The sequence below is a fragment of the Haliaeetus leucocephalus genome, unplaced genomic scaffold, assembly GCF_000737465.1.
Source record: "Haliaeetus leucocephalus isolate CR32 unplaced genomic scaffold, Haliaeetus_leucocephalus-4.0 Scaffold1014, whole genome shotgun sequence".
Lineage (NCBI taxonomy): Eukaryota > Metazoa > Chordata > Aves > Accipitriformes > Accipitridae > Haliaeetus > Haliaeetus leucocephalus.
In genome coordinates, this window is record NW_010973450.1 from 2,339,192 (window position 1) to 2,359,223 (window position 20,032).

Consider the following 20,032-nt stretch of genomic DNA (forward strand, 5'->3'; position numbering starts at 1 on the left):
TCTTGGGAGTTGCAAATGAAGATGATAGTCTTTGCAACAATTAATAAATGGCAAGCTTCCCCGCCCCCCCATTTTTTTTCAAATCTGATATCAAAGTCTGTAAACTTTGTCCAAGCAAACAGACTGGCAAGCAAGACATATTTCTGAAATTCAGCATTTATAGGCCTGATTTTGGAATAAAGCTATTTAAAGTTGAGTGGATCTAAACTGAGAATCAAAATCAACCTAGCTCTAGTTTAAATTAATTTACAAATAACTTCCTAGAATTTTTTTCTCAATGCATGTTTTAATTTTGACAAGCAGGACAAAAATGTACATTATTTAAATGGCAGAACCTAAAAAGACATCGAGAGTCACATCAGTAGCTGAAATAGATAGACTGCATTCCATCGTTGTGTACATATTATGGATCTTCATTTATAACTGTAAATTAAACATATTAAAGATGCTGTACTAATGATTGCCTAGCATCTTAAAGTGAAATATCAGATATAAGGAGTATCTTGTACATTACTCCCCAAATTTCTGAAAAATTAATATCTAAGGCAAAAATGTAAAAATAAGCTAAAATGAAAATATGTTCTGATGTAGAAATGATTTTATCGGTGCGTTTATCTGTTTAAATGGTTGTGAAATATCTTTTGTGAAAATTTACAACAAATAGTTGATACCATAATAAATTAATTCAAATTTGCTGACAGTGTAAATTTCAAGTTACTTGGTAACGTGAATTTGTTGATGTCTTATATTAAAATCTTGATTTTTATTTTTGCATGCAAACCAGATTTTCTATTCACATGATGACTTAAAATCGTATAATGATATGTTTGTTTGTTTGTGCACAGACACTATTTTTTTAATATATAACAACTTTATGTAGATAAGAGACTTTCTTACAGTTTAGAATTTTTGTTTTTATGTAGTTTAAAAATGGGACGTCGGTCCTCGGACACAGAAGAAGAGAACAGAAGCAGAAGGAAAAAGAAACACCGCAGGCGTTCATCTTCAAGTAGCTCCTCAGACAGCAGAACGTACAGCCGTAAAAAATCTGGAAGGAAATCAAGGTCAAGGTCGCGGTCTCGAGATCTCCAGTCTCGTTCACATTCTTATGAGAAAAGGTGCATTTGTAGTAATTTACTGTCTGTCACAGTTGTTTACAAATCGAGCTCTTTCAAGTTATGGCAGAAAGCTAGAAGCATTTGAATCCAATGTGTAGTCAGTTCTAGGTTGGAATTTTATAGCAAAGTTTGCTCTGAATCTTGGAAGATCTGGCAATATTTTCACTTACATCTAAAGAAAAAATCCAAAACCACCACCACCACAAAACCCAAAACACCTTCCTCCCCCCTCCAAGAATACAAAACCAGTGTATATGCAGATCCAAAGGCAACTTCCTTATTAAAACAGACAAAACCAGCCAACTAAAATAACTTCCTTTCTCCTCCTTCTAAATAATGAACTTGGAATCTCATTTTGGAAATATAATAGCTCATATATTAACACCAGTTTGTAAAGTAGTTTCATTCAATTAGTTTTACACTGTTTGTTACTTTTTTCTGTTGTAATAAACCAAGTAGGTCCTTCCAGACAACAAGGTAGACTTTCTCAATCAAAAGACAGGGTGATTTTACAGCAGTCTATATATTTGCTGCAACAGCTGGTTTTCACCATTATTCTTGCTATTTTTTTAAGTGTAAAGAATACAGTAGTCAGCCAGGTGTTGAGAACACAGGTCATGTGGCTATATCTACCAATTTTCACTTGACCTAACACTGTATTTCCTTCGTCAAAGGCCCCTTTCAGTACCTGACCTTTTTAGATCAGGTACGCTCTCCTGGTTTTCTCTCAGTCTGACTTGCGGTGATCCTGGAGTCAAACTGAACAGGTGGTGGTCAATTTATTAGTAAGTGGAGCTGGAAAATACTCATTGTGTCTAGCTGCCCTGTAAATATATTAGCAACTGCTCCTGACAAACCTTTCTTTAGTTGGCAGAAGAGTGTTTCAATGAGGGGCACACTGGCTGGTTGTGGGGGGTTTCTTGTTTGTTCATTTCCATCCCTCCTTTCTCCTGTTCCTGCTTAGCATCTACATACAGCCCTTAGGGGACACAATGAGATGACATGGGCTTCGATGCCAACAATATGCTGATGACACGCAGCTTTATGAATCTCTTTAGTCCAGTGCAGGCATGGCTATCTCGCAGATAAAAACAGAGCTTGAAGGGAGATTAGAGTCTGGACGAAGACCAGTTGACTTAAATTGAATCCAGAAGAGACGAAAGTGTCTGCTTTTAGGATCTGGCTGGCACCTTTGCTTTGCCCTTAGTTTAGGGCATTTTCTCCTGGCAGTTAAGTCACTATTACACGCTGGGGTCCTGCTGGATTTATCCCTGACCCTTAAGAATCAAAAGCAGCAGTCTTCAAGATTACTGTGGTTCATCTTCGTTTAGCAGGAACACGGCATTCCTTTTTCAAATGAAGACCTGTTCTTTAGTAGTTAACCTATATATCTTTTCCAGTTTGGACTACTGCAGCACTACTTGTACATAATACAGCACCTTTTCCCTTATGCTAGATAAGCACACATCACATTGACTACATCCTGAATTACAGAAGTGTTTCTACATGGTGTTATATTTTAATATTAACCAAACCTAATAAAGGCCAAAAATATGGAAGTTCTCATAGGGATTGTAATTTTTATTTAGTTAGCTGTTAGGGAGGTGGAGACGGAGAGGAGATTTTAAGATTGAGACTTGGAAGGTATCCCTTCCCTCAGTTTGGGGATTAATTTATGTATTTAGTAACTATGCTTCCACGTTTCTCCTTTGTGTGTAAGAATTTATCCTTTGAATAAATGAAATGGGCAGGTTGGGTGGGAGGGGAAAAGGAAGATACCTTTCTGACTCCTGGCTGAACTCAGGAGAAAACTTCTAAGCTCAAATGGAATAAATTAACACTGATTATTTGATTAATAATAGTACTTAAAAAAGGGGTGTGTGTGTCTGTCTGCATCAGAGCAGAACAAAGATTGCATGTTACGAAAGTTGAAATCTGTAAGGTTATATATATATATACATATTTTAAATTATGCACACCTAAGAATACATTCTTATGTTTATATTTTATGTATGTACATAGTATGACTGGAAATAATTGTATAGAGTAGCAATGCAGAAGTTAACATTAATTTCATTTTTAGTGCTGAAGTTGTAGTCCTTATCCCAAATGGTGTATTTCTGTGTAAATCCTGCTGAGACTGTAGGTTCTAAATGTTTCTTCGACCTTAGAGTTGGTAAAAAGGCAGTGAATTCCAATGAGCTGGTCACGGAACTACAAACCATTGAGAGCTGGGTTGTGTTCCTGGCTTTGCCCTTGAGGTATTGCATGATTTTAGGCCAACCAGTTAACTTTTGTTTCGCCATCTATCCTTTTTCTGTCTTGGGATGTGTATGTTAGAATATAAGCTCTTTAAGATAGGCATTGCCTGTGTGTACGTGAATTACTTATTACAGTGTAATAGTGGTATTCGAGGCTTCTACAACATAATACAGAACCCACAGGTTTGTATGTCCCTTTTAAGTAAACTGTTAGGGTTTTGGTCCTGGTTTTCTGTTTTTTTTCTTTTTTCTTTTTTTTTCTTTTTTTTTAGAAGCAGTAGCATACTAATAGCATGGTTTTGTTTTAGACGCAGACACAGATCGAGCAGTAGTTCTTCATATGGTTCTAGAAGAAAACGCAGTCGTAGCCGATCGAGGGGCAGAGGCAAATCCTACAGGTCTCAAAGGTCAAGATCAAAAAGTAGAACAAGAAGGTAAGACTCTCTTCTAGGAAAAAGAATTATTAATACTGTAAAAACATTCATTTCAAATGTTCCTATAGTTACTGAGTTTGGAATATACTAGAAATAATGGTTGCAACTGACTGTCAGGACTACTTGTCACTTGAACTCTTCCTAATTTGAAATCGTTATGCTGTGCTTTTGATGTACTAAATCTTTACATTACATTGGGGGAACAGTTGGTTTTGAAGATAAGTTACATATTGTGCAGTTGACCAAGTGCAAAAAACATTAATAAAGTCACCTTGGTTTAACTGTAATCATCTGAAAACTTCTTGTGGATTTTTTTTGATTGCTGATTTCCATAACTCCCATGCATAACATTGGCTCCCTGAAGATCAGACTAAACTGTTATTTTCTCATCTGTATTTCCCTTGGAACGAGATGAGTATTTAGTTATGCAAATTTTTCTTAATATTTAAAGATATCTATGGTGCTGAAATTTTTCATAAATTGGATTGTGACAAATGAATATTTTCAATAATAAACATAATTTAAATACTTAAATCTTAATCAGTTGTTGCAAATTGTATTATAAAATCTGTTTCATAGTCTTGTAATTAAAAGGAGCTCAATTTTTGTGTGTGTGTGTGTGTGTATTTTTCAATTAAGAAGTTTAAGTAAAGTTTATCCCTGGATATCAGAATTACTGTTAGCGTTTAATAATTAATTTAAATTAATTATTGAGTGTATCAGGCAGATCAAAGCTTTTCTGGTATGTGTTTACAAATCTTCAACCAGGTAATTTTGTGTACCTGCACTAAGAATTTAGTAAAACATGTTCTTTTCATATACCAGATGAGTAGAGCTGTTGCCTCTAAATGTTGAGAAATTGTTGAAAGATGTGAATGTTTCACTTTCTTTTATTTGTATTCTCTCATGACTTATTCACAGCTGTTCATTATAATAGTTGCCTGGACACTTACTGCTGCAATGCCTTTGTAGTAGCAATTGGGTTATTTAAACTGTGTGATCCCTCTTTGAGTATACTTACCACCTGAGCTGTAGACCCCAGATAAGCTACTGTGCTGTGTGTAGAAACGTTCCTGTAAATATCCACTGTTTTCCTAACAAAATCAGTTTTAAAAAAATGAAATGTCAAAAGAATAAGGTGAAAATGAAGGTGTTTTTCAGTATGTCACATACTCAGCATTAGGAAATACAATAACCTGATTTAAAGATCTCATTTTTATTGTAATAAGTATAAATTGCAGATCTCATTAGACATAGCCTAATGGTCATCTTTTCCAAGGGGTTTACTGATGTTAATTATCATTGCAATATATGGAAATTATGCACCTAAAACTTTAAACCCATGACTACTGTTTATTTAATTTGTGCTAGGAAATACTGCATATAAAATATTTTATGTATAAAATATACTAGCTTTTCAGTACTATAGCTACGAAGGTATAGCTGCATGTCACTTTAGAGGATGTTACTATTCACAGACATCATTCTTCAGGGAAAATATTTATAAATAACATCCTAAATTATAATAGAAGAGTCTTTTGGCATGTTAAAAGCCTAAAACTAAAACCAACAGGACACATTGAATCCTTTATTGTATTTTTTTCCAAGTCTGCTCTCTGCTGTAACGTTACACTGAGAAGCCATGGATTAATCTTATTTCTGGAGAAGAGTTAAATAGGTTGCAGGAAGCTGCTACTAGAGGCCTGTGTTTTCCCTGTTAGTGCTGAGGCAGCCGCAGCCATGCTAAAGAGTTCCTTTCTTTGCTATCTCAAAATCTGTCTTGTGCACTTGATCAAAGGTATGAACAGCTTTCCTAAGAGGACTGAGTACATTATGATTCTTCAGGCTGGAAAAGAGATCGTGGGAGAAAGAGGGAATATGATGGAGGGGTATTTAAAAAAATAAAATAATTAAAAAAAAAAAAGGTGTGAAAAGATGATTTAGGAATGAGTGTTGCTTGTCTCCTCCAATGTAAGACCTGGGGCAGGCATCAAGTGAACAGTCAGCTGGTGGCAAATCCTAGTCAAACAAAAGGAGATGGTTCTTAGGTATCACGTAATTAAGCTGTGGAAGCCCTTGCTGTTGGAGGTTATGGATACCAGAAGTTGAAATGAATTTAAAAAAGCAGTCAGGCAAGAAAAATCCATCCAAAGCTGTTAAATGTGAAGAGACAATATTTATCTTGGGAAATGTATGTATTTGTAATGCTGAAGTGGAATTTTTATAAGAATGTAGCACCTGTAATTAATTAATTTTTTTGCTTGGGTGGGACAACTTATTTTCATAGACATTTAAAGGTAAGTACTGAGAAAACACTTATGTAAACTAGCTAATAAGAAGGTCCACCTTGTGTTAGTGTAGTAAAGAGTGTGTAACTCACTAAAGTATTCTTGTCGATCTCCAACTTTGAATTGCCAGTGGCAGGGAGTAAAATCTACTGACCCACCTGAAAAGCAGCAATATGAGAGACAGAAATAAAGTGAAGATCATCTCTATGCTACTTGTATTTGTGACATTACTGTTGTACCTTCAGAGTACCACCTTTAGGACTTGAGCAACTGTGGGTTTTGGTTTTTTGTTTTGGGGGTCCCCCCCCCCCCCCCAATGGGAATGGGACTGACACTAGAAAACGAATTTAATATTGGAAGTTAAGATCCATTACGTGGTATCTTTAAATCACTGGATTTGGTTTTGGTATAAGTCATGCAGGTGTCACAAATTCTGTATCCCATAATGTCTTTTCTCCCCACAGTCCCCCATCAAATTAAGGTAGTTTGTTTTTCAAGGTAGTGAAAATGTTGGTAAAAGTATATGTGGCTGTAATGTAAATTTTCTTTTTTTAATAAAACACCTATGTTAGAGAAGTTATTTGAGTGAATGATTTACGGAGCTCCAACTGTGTAAAAATACTGAAATATCAAGTTTTAATCTGAAAAGTTAGATTTTTACAATGACACGTTTGAAAAATATTTTGAGTAGGTATTGTTTGTAACCTAAATTTTTTTTTTCTTTTGGTACTTTATTTTAGAAGCTAAGAAAACTTGTGCATATTATAACTATTTTATTTTAGATGCATTTTTTAGAGTCAAAAAAGTGGGGCTTCCTAGTAATGCTATAAATTTAAAGCTGTCCTACAGCAAGATAGTACAATGCAAATATGACTTAATAAGATCACAAACTGAATTTCAGCAAAACAACCAAGATTTACATTAAATTAGGAATTTTAAAACCGATTTAGTTTGTTTTACTGAGCATTTGCTTAATAACATTTCGCCTTCCTGCAATCTTTTTAAAGACAATAATTCGTCTGTGAAATGCAGGCACATCCTCAGTAGAAAAATTGAAAGCAACAGCTCACTTTCTGAAACCACACATACAGTGATATAAAGAAATATTTCAGCTCTACGAAATTTAATAAATCATCCCATTTCCTAATTTGATCATATTAGATGCTGATGTGGAAGAAGCATTTCAAATACCATCTCCTCATTAATATACATCAGTCTGGGGAATAGAATGGAATACTTATGCAGAGATGTCACAGTTACTGTTTCTTAGTTTACTAAGTGGAACAGGTTGATGTGATACTGGGTGCTATTTGTCAATGTCTTGCTAAAATGGTTTGGGTCGAGTTATGGAGTCCAGAAAGACGGCGGCTGATAAATCAAAAGTGGATTGAGTGGACAGGAGGCAGTGATTGATACTGTGACAGGATATGAAGAAAGGAATCTTGATACAAGCATGCATGATATTGAATATGAGAAGGAAAATGGCCCTGGAGTATGGATATTATTCAAGGAAATGAGAATAATAATATCATCTTGAAATTATTGCTGGGTGAAGATTAGGATAGTTCTTATTAGAATATTATGCTTCTCTGGAATGGAGAAACTCGGATTTCATATAATTTCTGTGTGGATGGTCTAGTTAATATTTTTAGATTTTTTTCACTGCAATTGTTCTACAAGTTAATCGTATGTGAAAATACTTACTTTACATCAGAACTTGTAATGCAAATCTTTTAATTCATGTAGCTTTAAATAGAATTAACCAAAATATGTTAACCTTTATTCCTTGATTTCATACAATTCTGTGATTATAGAGTATTTCACTATAATTGCCTTTAAATATGCAAGTTTGTTTTTATTGTCTGCCAAGTGTTTTTGGCTTTTCCCTTTACGTTAAACTGAAAACTGCTGCCTTGAAATCTTTAACACAGTTCAACTTAAAGATTGACACAATAACTGCTAGTACATCTATACATATCTAAGAAGAGAAAATACCATGTGTAAAGTAATGCCGTATGTAGAATTGATGCCCTTTGGACTGTCAGCAAAGGCAGTGTTTGATCAGGGTGTTGTTTTTTGGTTTTGTTTTTTTTTTTATTCCAGTGTGTGCGTGGGTACATGGTTACATCTTATTTCTTTACCATTCTTCCAGTCTAATTGATTTACTATTGAAATGTGTGTATCTTATTGCAGTCCAGTGGCAGGGTGACCTACTTCTTATGGGTGGCTTTGGAATAGACTTGGGTTTTGGTATGAAAAAGCAGCTTGTTAACTGAAGTTGCCATTATCCTAGCAATGTAAACTAGAATTAACTTACGTTCAAGCCTCATAGCCTGCCAGAATTCTTTGTGTTTAGCTCTTAGAGTTTGTAATATTTAAAAATAGGGTCCTCTAGTCATGCAGAGAAGTGCAATGTGAAAAGGGTCATTAAATAAATAATAGTAAACCCCCATTAATTTTTTTTTAAATAGTGCTGTCTTGGTATACATACTGAATAGTCAAGTTTACAAATCTAGTGATCTCCTAAAGATAGTGTAATTTGCATTGCCTGGTTTATGACACACAGTGATGATGGAATTACAATAAAAGAATTCCTCACCACCCCTTTCCTAGATGCATTTTCAACACTGCTGCTTCAAACACAAATACAACACTGGACAATGCTTACCCTGAAGTTAGAGATTCTTGCTGTTGGGTTTGAGCTGTTCTCTGAAAGGTCATAGCTTCATTCAGACACTTACTCATGGCTGGGGCAAGCTGTAAATCCTTGCTATGAATCAGTTGTTTACCTGTGTTCTTTATAGTGTGCCACCGTATAGGGAAGATCTTAAGCTTTTTGCAGGTTTCAGTTTGAAGTACTGGCAAGGGTCGGTCATCTTTTGCCTGAGGGTTCTTTTTGGTCTTTGAGAATTTCATATTTTAATATCTTCTTAAAAATAAATCCAAACCATTGCTAGGAAATATTTTAGTCAAGAGTCAATATTGCACAGTGAGATGTTGTTCGTAAGACTTTTCGAAGATATAATCATTGAATGCTTTTGTATTTGCTTTACTTGGAATGGTGAATAGGAGTGGGTCTGTCTTCAGTCTCTCTTTTTTCCATGCATCTTATTATTTTACCGTGGTAGTACTAATGTGTTAGTCTTTCCAAATTAAAATCCTGGCCTATCAGATCTTCCAGCTGATAACAAGTGTTGGATCAAAACACAATCTATACTAACTTGTGTTCAAAACTTCCTTTTAGTTATGGGCTGTATCTGTTCTGGTTAGCACAGGCTGGTGTGGATAGCTTCTAATAGATTACAATGCAGAGTTTTAATTATGAACAACTTCAGGAAGAATTTTCTAGAACAGCATTGGTCTGAAAAGAAAATAAAGGTTCTTAGGAGAGAGGAAGATAAAAGGGATGTACATTTTGAGGTAGACATCAATGTCAGCAGCAATGTCTAATAGATGAGATAATAGCAGATAAAAAAAGAAAAAAATTGGGAGGGGCCTTGCAAATTAGGCTGAGAGTTTATGGAGGAACAGGAGGAGGTAGAGAAGAGATTAATTAAAAAAAAGGGGGGGGGGAGAGAATTAAATGGCTCAAGTAGTGGGCAAAGATCATCACACAAATAAGATGAATTTCAGTTGTGTGGACTTAGACTGATTTTTAAGAATGTTGTAAAGAAAGACTAAACTTAAGTATGATGCAGATGTATGGATTAAAGTTGAAGTTGGTTTCAGCTGAAGAGTAGAGGTCTTGCCTATTGGAGTCAGCGTTAACATAGGTGATGTTAGCTGTTCTGGGGAAAAGGAAAGGCTTAGGGAAGAAAGTGAAGGTTTTCTGAATTGCCCATCCTGCAGACATCAGACAATATGAGTTTTATTGTCTGATGGGAAGGAGATGGAAGGAATTAGGAAGTGAAGTTTGAGTAACAATAGCAGTATTGAGTCAGAGCAATGACATAGCTACAGGGGGAGAGGGTACAATCATGGGTCTATCTGTGTATCTGCTCGAAGAAACAAGAAATGACAAGACAACTGTGAAGCACAAGGTTGGGCACATATTGTCAGACAGTGTTGAAAAGCTGTCTTAATCTATAAAAATGCTTTGGAAATACGTCCTTTGGAAATGGATCCAAGAATTTTCCGAAGAGAAGCAGATAAAAGTCCTCTAAGAAATCAAGCAATGCTATTTAATCAGAGTATTTCTTTTGAAATGTTTCATTGCTTCTTTTTTTTTGCCTGGTAGCAGCTACTGGAGTTATTATTCTTTTAAAGTTTTGATCTGCTGCCTAGGATATTTTTTTCTTCTGTCTTTGCTACACAAATTAACACACCCGCATGCAAGTAGCTGTACAGACCCACATAATTATGTAAGGAATCAGAGTAAATATTACATGTTTGTCTCTCTTCTTACTGGTGGGGAAGGGGAAGTCTGGAGTCTTTGGTCCATTAGAATGTATATTTAATTAAGATATTGTAGTGTTTCTTTCATTAAACTTCAAATAAAGGCTTGGGGCAGGGAAGAACTAGTGAAATTCAGATTACTGAGTTTGCTCATGTGATCTTTAGTTTTTCTGTGGATGGTAATGTCAGATCCCATTTCTTATTTTTCCCACAATAAATCAAAACCTGCAGTTTTTATTTAGGATCTTGTTGCATTACAGGTTGTGTCGCCACTAGTCTTTAAAAATATTTTTTAGCTATAACAACAGACTTCTTTCAAAAGGAACTTAACAGTTTGTCTACATGACTATACTGGAAAAGATACAGAGGTGAAGCAGTAGCACTGAAGATATCCTAGAGCAATAACCCACCAATGAGCACATTACCGAGATCTAATTGACCGCTTTGGGAAATTAAACTTCATAAAGCAACGCCAAGGGCCCTTAAGTTATCAATAAGGCCAGATAGCTGCTAGTGACAGTTGCTTTGATGCCTTTCATTGGTAAAAAAAAAGAAAAAAAAAAAGCCCTAAAAAAAGATATGAATGCATAAGTGCTCTTCATTTAGAGCTAAATATTGAGTCTAATTACATGTAAACTTTTTTTTCTAAAGCAGTCCAGGTGTTATGTCCACAGAATGTGTTTCAAGTATAGCTGCTTATTTTTCTAAAACCTTTTATTTCTCCCTTTGGGAAGGGGCATATTTGCAGGTTGGTGGTTTTGGGGGTTGGGGTTTTTTTTATGCTTCGGTTTTCTGATTGGGAAAAGGTACTCAAGAAGACAAGAAGAATATGATTCCCCTTAGTGGAGAATCAGCTTTTTGGTTTTGATGTGTCTACATTCTAAACTACTATGTATTTTTGCCCTTTTTTTTTTTTTTTTTAATCCTCTCTTTCTCTGCTTTCAAAGCTCTGGCCATGAAATAGAATCTGTTATTTTTTGCTGCAGAGCTCATGTTTCTAGAGGCAGCTATGCAAACCAACATATAGCAGATGTCTTAAAGATGCACTGGTAATATAAGACCGTCATTGTTTGCTATGTAAATTGCTGCTGTTTCCAGAGTGATTATCAAAATGTGAAACACAAAATTGCAGAACTAATGGAAACACTTTACTGTTTACTTTATTCCCATCTTTTATTCTTTTTTTCTAATTCTAATAATGTATGACAGTAACAGAAACTAGTTCAAAAAGATGCTGGCAGAAACCATGTCTTTTTGCCGAAAAAGTGTTTTACTGTGTCTTTCCTATGGGACTCATCAAAATGTAAAAAAAACCTAGCAAGAGTAACAGTTACCCTGTAACAGTAGAATACAAGTAGCTGTCAACCCCATGTATTTCAAAAATTCAACCTGCATTTTGTTGAATGTGCCTAAGTCAACCTGCTGAAGTTGTATGTGCCAGAGTTAAGATTACATGTACAACCCTAATTCAGCTTCCCTGTTCACGATAGTTTTAATGATGGATTACTGTTTCTTCCACAGATTCCTTGCCATGTTTACTTTAGGTATTAATAGATTGGTTACCATAGTCCTTCTCAATTATCTTTGTATATTACTCTTGTGGTTTTTATTCAAGTTACATGAGGGGCAGTTATAACAAGACTGTTGTGTTTATAACCAGCCACCTTGGATCAGGGGTCAGCAACAGCATTTGAAGTGCGCTGTGCCTGATGCTATGCTTTTTTCAAACTAGAGGTTAAATATGCTGCTAGAAATATATCAGGTCCTGGGAGAAATCAACTACCGGAGAGCTAAGATGATGTTCATCAGTAACGTCTTGCCTCTGTGGCTGGAAGCTAGTCTGGAACTTCCTGGGAGCCAGGACCTGGGGACCACTGCCTTTCGGAGCTATTTTTCTCAAGGCGTTACAGTTCTTTGCTCCTAGCTGTGCTGTAGGCCAGTGAAAGTCCGTCTTTGCGCAGAGATGGTAGTTGCTGACTCTTGCTTTAGAGGTTCTTCTTGTTGATTTGTTTTTTAGAGATGATCACTCTTTTGTATAAATCGGTATACGTGCCCTGGAATTCTTTGCTCACTGCTTTTGTCCAAGATTTCAGCTGAAACCATTACTCAGTAGCAGGGCACTGCTTTCTTCGTGAGTAGGACAGTAGCTGCCGCATACAGTATTTCTGGTACCTTTGTACAAACAAATTTTATCCCATGTAAATCAATTGTACTTCAAGATCCAGGTAGGCAGCTGCCAGTTTTTATTGATATTATGACCAAAGCGTGCTTTGGGAGCGCGTTCATGCCAGATTAAGCTGATGAAAGGTGGGGTGCTCTGACACTTTCCTAATTGTCCGTTCATCCTTTAGTGCCTGTTCTTCTCTTCCCACATCATGCTTCAGGACAGTTCAGTGTGCTGATCTGTCTGAAAGTGCTCTCTTGCTCTCTTTTAGTGAGGAGCAAGAGAACAGGGTGAGATGCCCACGTAGGGAGAATGTGGGTTGGGTTGGGAAAAAAAGGGTCAAGCCTGGGTCGTTCAAGTTGAGATCAGGTGAGAGGCAATTTTAAAGCTAGAGTGAGGCACTGTGAACAGGGAGTGTTGCCAGTTTCTAAGGCAAGGCACCCTGTCTCCCTGAAATGCAAGAGCAAGAATATGTATAGATGATAATGCTTCATCTGGTCCTAATATAGGTTTATTGGTATAAAACTTTAGCCCTCTTGGAGCCGATGGCAAAGCTGCACTTGACTTGAATGATTCCAGATTTTACCAAGGTGTGATGTTATAGGAAGAAAAGATTACAAAAAAAAATTTGATAATTTCAGGCATGTGTAGAGCCTTTGTCCTTTTACTGTTAAAACAGTGTTTAAGTAACTATCTGAGCAAAATATTTTATGTTAAATATATGATCACATAAGGAAAAAGTGTGAAAACTTCTGTTTGTTTTTGCATAGTGTAACTGGAGAGAGATGTATTTAAATATAATGTGTATTTAAAAAAAATAATCTAGGAAAAGATAGGAAGTTAATATTTATGCCTTAATATTAACTGTAACTTAAATATTTTGATTGTACGTTTGTAGAAGTTTTTTATTTTGAATCTTTATTTTCTGCAGATTCTTATATGCACACCTCCAAAATACTTTGAAACATATGCTTTCAGTATGAAAGAGTTTCCTTATCCATAAAAATTATTTTAAGATATTCTTCAGTTGCAGTTTTCATAGGATCATATCAAGTCCTACTAAGGCAAACTGAAAAACTCTCATTGACTTTGAAGGGTTATATTCTGCTCAGCGCGAATAACTGATTTAAAGTTTTTTGTAATTCTGTACTGCTGATTTATATCCTAGAAATGAAGGCAAGGGCAGTAGTATGTTTTTTTAAACTATGCCTATACTGTTAGATAACTATTCTTCTATAGTTTTTGCTTCTCTTATATGGAAACATGTAGGGGTATGCTGAATCATAATAGAATTTAAATTAATCTGTGGCATAGCACTGAAAATGTTACCAGTCTGTATCAAAAAGATATGCTAAAAGTTTTCCTGTTAAAGCTCTAAGCTTCTTGATTGGAGAATGGGTAAAAAAAAAAAAGAAAATCCTTTTCCTATCTTTCTACTATATAGTCTTCTTGAAGTTCTTCCAAATTAGATTTTAAATGCCAATTAGGAGGTTGAATATACTAAAATAAAAGCAAATACAACCAAAATGGCCTCACCTTATGGCTAGTTAGGCTTTTTCTCTCAAAAGCAGAACCTTTGCTCTGAGCATGGCTTTGAGAAAGATATTCAGCTTAATGAACACATTAATTAGAACCATAACTATTTATAAGATAATTAGAAACGAAGCACGGTAAACTGGGCTTTTCCTGCAATTAATGGAGGATTAATTACTGGAGGTAATGAAGTGGATTTTTAAATGCATTAAGGTGAAGTACAGAGATGTGCAAGGCTTTGTGATAGTTGCATAATTATTCCAGGCTGTTTGAGCATAGCTCATATGAGATCGCTAATAAGCATCATTGCATCATTATGTATGCACTTAAAAAGACTTACCACCAAAATGACTGCCTAATTATTTCTAATTGGCAGGAGTCTGTGTAGTCATTGAGCTGTTTGTAGCCATTTTAAGGTTCATTTAACTATCCTTGGGGCCATGTGATAGATGGAAAAAAGCTTCAACTACATGCTGGCCTTGGCTGGCGCCGTTAATCAATTTTGGTGGGCTTCAGTTTGAAATGCATTTGCTCATGCAGAGGTCAAAACCTGAAGTAGTCCAAGCAAAGTTTTGCTTTTTGAAGCCACTTGACTGTATTCATTAGCAATTAGTAAAATAATTGTGTCTGTCACTATATTTGGATTTCCATATGACTTGGTATTCTTTCATCACTGTCCCTTCTTATAGCATATTAGCTTCACTGGAAACCAAATATTCTTCCAACAGACCCTTTTAGCAACTTGAGTGTAGTGGCATATGTTCCGATATACTACCTTTCTTCATTCATTTGTTAGCTTAAACAGTGCGGTGCATTTCAACACAATCATCTAATTTGCTCCCGATTGATTGCTGAGTGAAAGTTTCTACCCAAGGACAACATTTTAGGGCTTTTAAGGGTATCTCTGAGGAATTAGTCATTAAGCATTAAGAGAGGAAGCAAGTAGTAGTCAAATCGAATTCTGACGTTTACCAGAGTTTTGTAGTTGGGGGCGTCTATTTCCAAGATGTTGACAGCTATGTATATTCAAGGACATCTTCTGGCAGAAGAAAACTATGTAATAATCGCACTTGTTTAAAAACTCATTCTTACATGACTGTTAGTGTGCCGGTTCTGTCAATAATTACGTTAGAAATGTTGTGACTATTGTCTGAAAATGACCTTTTTGAGATGTTATAATTAGTATGTAGTTATTTTATCTTACTATGTCAGATTTAATGTGACATCCCATTAGGTAAGCGTCTGTGAAAGTTTTCAGTGAGTGCGTTGTCCTGTTGAACATAATCATAACCATCTGTGGGATGTTGTCAGCGTACATAAGCCATTCATATAGCTTAAGAAAACACTGGTGAGCAAATTGTAGGCTAATAAAATAAAGGTCAGCTTTGCCATTTTTTGCTACAAAAAATGTGGTTCTAGTAATTTAATGTTAAAACATAAGTTTAAAAAAGAATTGTTCAGATTTGGTAATAGTGTAAGATTGAAAATAGTTATTCATTTTAAAAAAGCAAAAAAGTCATTCATTCATGAAATACGAGTTCAAATAACAGATAAAGGGTTAAAGCAAGTGAATTGTGGTAGCATAAACTAAAATATAAACTAATCCTTAAGGAAAGCTGCAGAATTCTTTCAAGTTTTTTTAAATTGTTTCAATTTTCAGACTTTTATAATGGTAATTTTTGAGAAGAGATCACTTTTGTAAACAAATATTCAAGACAGAAAAACTGTATAAAATACAACTAGCCTTACTTATTGATACTCATTAGGAATTTTATTTTATGAAGTCCCATCAAATACGTGGTAATGGAAATGCTGCTATGTAGATTATCAAAACTATTACTAGGAACTACGTTTCTGAGTGAAACAACAGTTTTAATCTGCCTTTGATCTTTCTGATTGGTTGTATTGGAAATTCTGGCGTTAGTCAAAATTGTAACTACTGATGAGTATATTTTTCTTTGATGTAATATGGCAGTGCAATGGGAATCACATGAGTAGAGCTGTCATGTTAGTTCTAAAACTGTTCCCAGAACTTTAAACATACATATATGTAACTACCAAATTTCAACATCAACACGTTTGTGTGGAATTTGGGGTTCTGAGTGGACCCCATTGCCAACCTTGCTCTATAAAGTCAGTCCTTGTACTGAATGTCCTCCCCCCTGAAGACAGGAGGTCCTTTCTGCTGTCCTTTGGGGATTTGCTTTGGAAGATCAGCTTGTATTCCATGGGGCTTTGTTGGAGTACTGCTGTCAGGGACCTGCAGCATGCTTTGAAACGATGAGCAGCTTTGGCCGGCACTTCCCATTCCTCTGGACTTTCCTCTGTCTTAAAGCAGTCATCTTTTCTAGTGTAACTTGAATTTACTCCTGTATTGATGTTGTGCTATTTCTCTGCAGACTACCCAACATTGGGGCACTGGTAAATAGTGTTATGCCATCTGAAATTCACAGCAAATGTGGTCTAGATCTCTTTTTTTCCTGTGTGTTGGGAGAAAATATGACTGACCTGTGTTCACTGACAGGTAGTTTATAAATTTATATCTCATTTTTGACTAACAAAATGCAATTTTTGCTAGCTAGAAGTCATTAATCTTTTGTGAACTCTTTAAGGCAGTGCATTCTAACAGCTTAAGTGAAGTTGCTTTATCCTATAACAAAAATGTGGTGTACAAGTAAAGATTGTACTGTTATGTCAGCTGAGGACTACAAACCAAGAAAATATGTTAGGAAAGGATCTTTTGTCAAGATTTACAAAATCTTTTTTTTAGCGTATTGTAAAATAAATAAAATGTGCATTACAAAAGAATTTAATAAACAACTTGGCTTAATTTTAGGTAGGCCTGTTCCCTTTCTGGTGAGAGCTTCCAAAATGTATCTGGACCTGATTCTCCTACTAAACCAGAGAAGAGAAAATTTAATATTTTTCAAGTAGATGGCTAAAATGAAGCAGTAAATAAAAAATACAAAATTTCCCACATTGAGCAAACTCGTCATGTCCCTTCCACAAGTTAGAGTAGTCAGATTCATGTAGGCAAATGTCATGTCCCTCTTCAGCGATGACTTCTGAAAGTGGCACTATGGGCTATGGCAGTCTGCGTCCTGTGTTACTCATAAGTCATCTCCCTTCGCTTTGGCTTGGCTAGAGACTCCCCAAGGCCGAGCTGTCCAGGCAAAGATAGACTTTTGCCAAGGAATCAATATCATTTTTGCTTTCCTTAAGGTTTGAATTAGGGAATGTTAAATAACTCTTGGTTTGTTTGGTTTTTTCCTCCTCTGAAAATGGGTTGAAAACGGCCAAATGGTATTATTTCCCACTGCTGCTTCTTATGCTCCATTCTGGCCCACTGTTGTGCTATAGGCTACAGCTTAAAAATAAATGATAGAACAAACAAACACACACAGAGTTGTTAATGCTGTTCTTGCCCTGAATCTTTTGCTTTATTTGTCTGTGAAAAGTTCAAAGGGTTCTTTTGGAAAACTGTCTGTTCCTCAAAAATGTGAATGTACTGAAAATGTACATGCTTTTTGTTGGTAACATTACTTTGTGTCTTATTTTCCAGTGGGTGGGCAAACAGCAGCTGCTGGATAGGGCGTTGGAAGAGCAAAGAGGAAATATGTCTGAAAAATGGGAAATGTAGGCAAATTTCAAGCAAGCCTTCAATTTAAATTATTATCTGTTTATTCTCCATTATTAATTTCAAGTCAGCTGTTTATTCTTCCTTAAGTCTCTGACATCAAAAATTTTTAACTATCAGATCGGAATATAAGGGTCGTCTTTTTCATGATTCCAGTCTATTGTTAAATTTACTTGTGAAAACCCTGTAAATCAAAACGAGGTAATGGGATCAACATGAATAGAAAGAAGGGGAAGCATGTGTGTCAGTGCTGTTATAGGGCTCAGCCACTCACTGAGGAGAGAAACAGCGACTTATCCCCATGGGGTCCTTGGTTGTATCTGATTTACAGGATAAAGACAAAGTTACACGTCTTCCACCTTTGATTGTCCTGCCTGCTAGACCCAATGAGCAGGTATTTGGTAAAATCGGAGTGTATCAACAGATTTCTAGCCGCAGACTGCAAAAGTGCATTAGATTGCAACTCTAATCTTAAGTCCAAGTCAATAGAGCCACTTACTCAGAGGGGTGATAGTTAGGGGTTGCGTTGTTACTCACCCCTAGCCTGAAAGGGGCTTTAGAAGTCTGAATGTTGCGATCAGGCAACAGGATAAAGTAAGATCTCGAGTATTCTGATGAAAGCTTTCCTGAAGACTGCGGTCAACTATCTGAATTATGGAGTATTCCCATGCTTCAGCTAAATTAAAAAGATCGAATTATCTGAATAATACAATGAAGTCTTGACCTAATTTCAGAACATATCTTACAGTAAGCTGATACGATCACAAGATTGGTGCATCTTATGAAACTGAAGCTTGGTAACCAAAGTTATCAAGTTTCTAGTACGTTGCAACTGTGAAGTACAATAGACTGTTAGAGATGATATCATCTCATCTGAGGAATGGTAATATCTTGATTGCCTGTGGTTAGTCAGCGTACCCTTATGTTACTTATAATAGGAAAGTGCCAGACAGGGATCAAGCTCTTAGTGTGCTGTCTGCAGTATCGATGAGTATTCAAAATAGAATTTTAGCCCCAAAGACTTGGTAGTTTGATTAGTAGCAGGAAACAATAGGTGTGGGGAGAAAACAAAGTTGGAGAGACATGAAAAATAGACAACACTAAAATCACTGTCTGCCAGCGCAATGAACCGCAGGCAGCTAGTGGTGTCATTGTAGGCATGGGGACATCAATGACTACTGAAGAGGCATTTGAAGGTGGCAGAGTTTTCCTTGCTTAGTACATCGTTAGCTTAATAGATGTTACACCTTTCAGTTCTGAAACCTCATTATGTTCCAGTTCCCTCCCCTCCAACTTCCCCACAGTGGTGTTAATATTCTGGGGGTTGTGATGTAGCTGTTGGGAAGAGAATTGCTGGAGGTTTTGAAGGCCACAATAGGTAGTGTTTTATTTTTGGAGTTGGCTTAACTGCATAATTTTGGTAATATTCTCAGTGATGGAAATAATACAGTTTACATTCTAATTCTTGCCTTCAGGTTTCAAAATTGAGGTGAGTGTAGTACATAATAGCTGCCATTGCAGGCTTCTTGCAGATTCAAGAAGGCCATGCAATGCTGGTCTGTAATTATTTCATGTTTTTGCTGTGGTTTTGTGAGGTTTTGTTCTTTTACGTTTTAAACAAAAAGCAAAGCTTATAAGAAAATTCCGTGGTAAAACTAAGAATCTTTTTTATCTTAAACAAAGGCATAGGTATGTAGAAATCACATTGGAATTGATCTTTATTACCATTTGAACTGGGACTAATATCAATTAGATTGTGATCAGTATCATCAATAGATCGGAGCAGTCGTAATACATTTTGAGGTATAATAATCAAGTAGTTTTGTTACTTTATGTATTTTTTTAGAACAATCCAGATTTTGTTGTTTCTCTTCTTGGTACGTTTTATTTTATAATACTTTCTGTAACAATTGCAGGTTCTGTGATGAAGATGCTTTTTTTTAGAATACTAAGTGAAATTTTCAGAGTTTCTTCCCCCTGCTTCCTTGGAGTTTTTAGTCATTGGAGTTTGGGTTTGGGAAAGACACAAGAGGGTTATAGGTGATAACTTCCAGTGAAGCAGATTTTGTGGCCGATAAGCCTGTCAGCTATGCATTCTTCATCAGTGTCCAGCAAATAAGCTGTTCAATATTCATCTAGGAGAATAATAAAAAAAGATTGTGCTTTCCTCTATCTACTTTGTGTTTGTAAAATAGAAAATAT

General features: G+C 35.9%; 1 protein-coding gene across 1 annotated transcript in view; it reads left to right on the plus strand.

The window, feature by feature from the left end:
* The first annotated feature begins 927 nt into the window (after positions 1-927).
* RSRC1 (arginine/serine-rich coiled-coil 1) overlaps positions 928-20,032 on the plus strand; it is a 171,298-nt gene continuing 152,193 nt past the window's right edge. The window contains exons 1-2 of the mRNA XM_010584955.1: positions 928-1,118; positions 3,688-3,813. Coding sequence (XP_010583257.1) covers positions 931-1,118; positions 3,688-3,813 — 314 coding nt within the window. The 5' untranslated portion in view covers positions 928-930. The remainder of the gene's footprint in view (positions 1,119-3,687; positions 3,814-20,032) is intronic.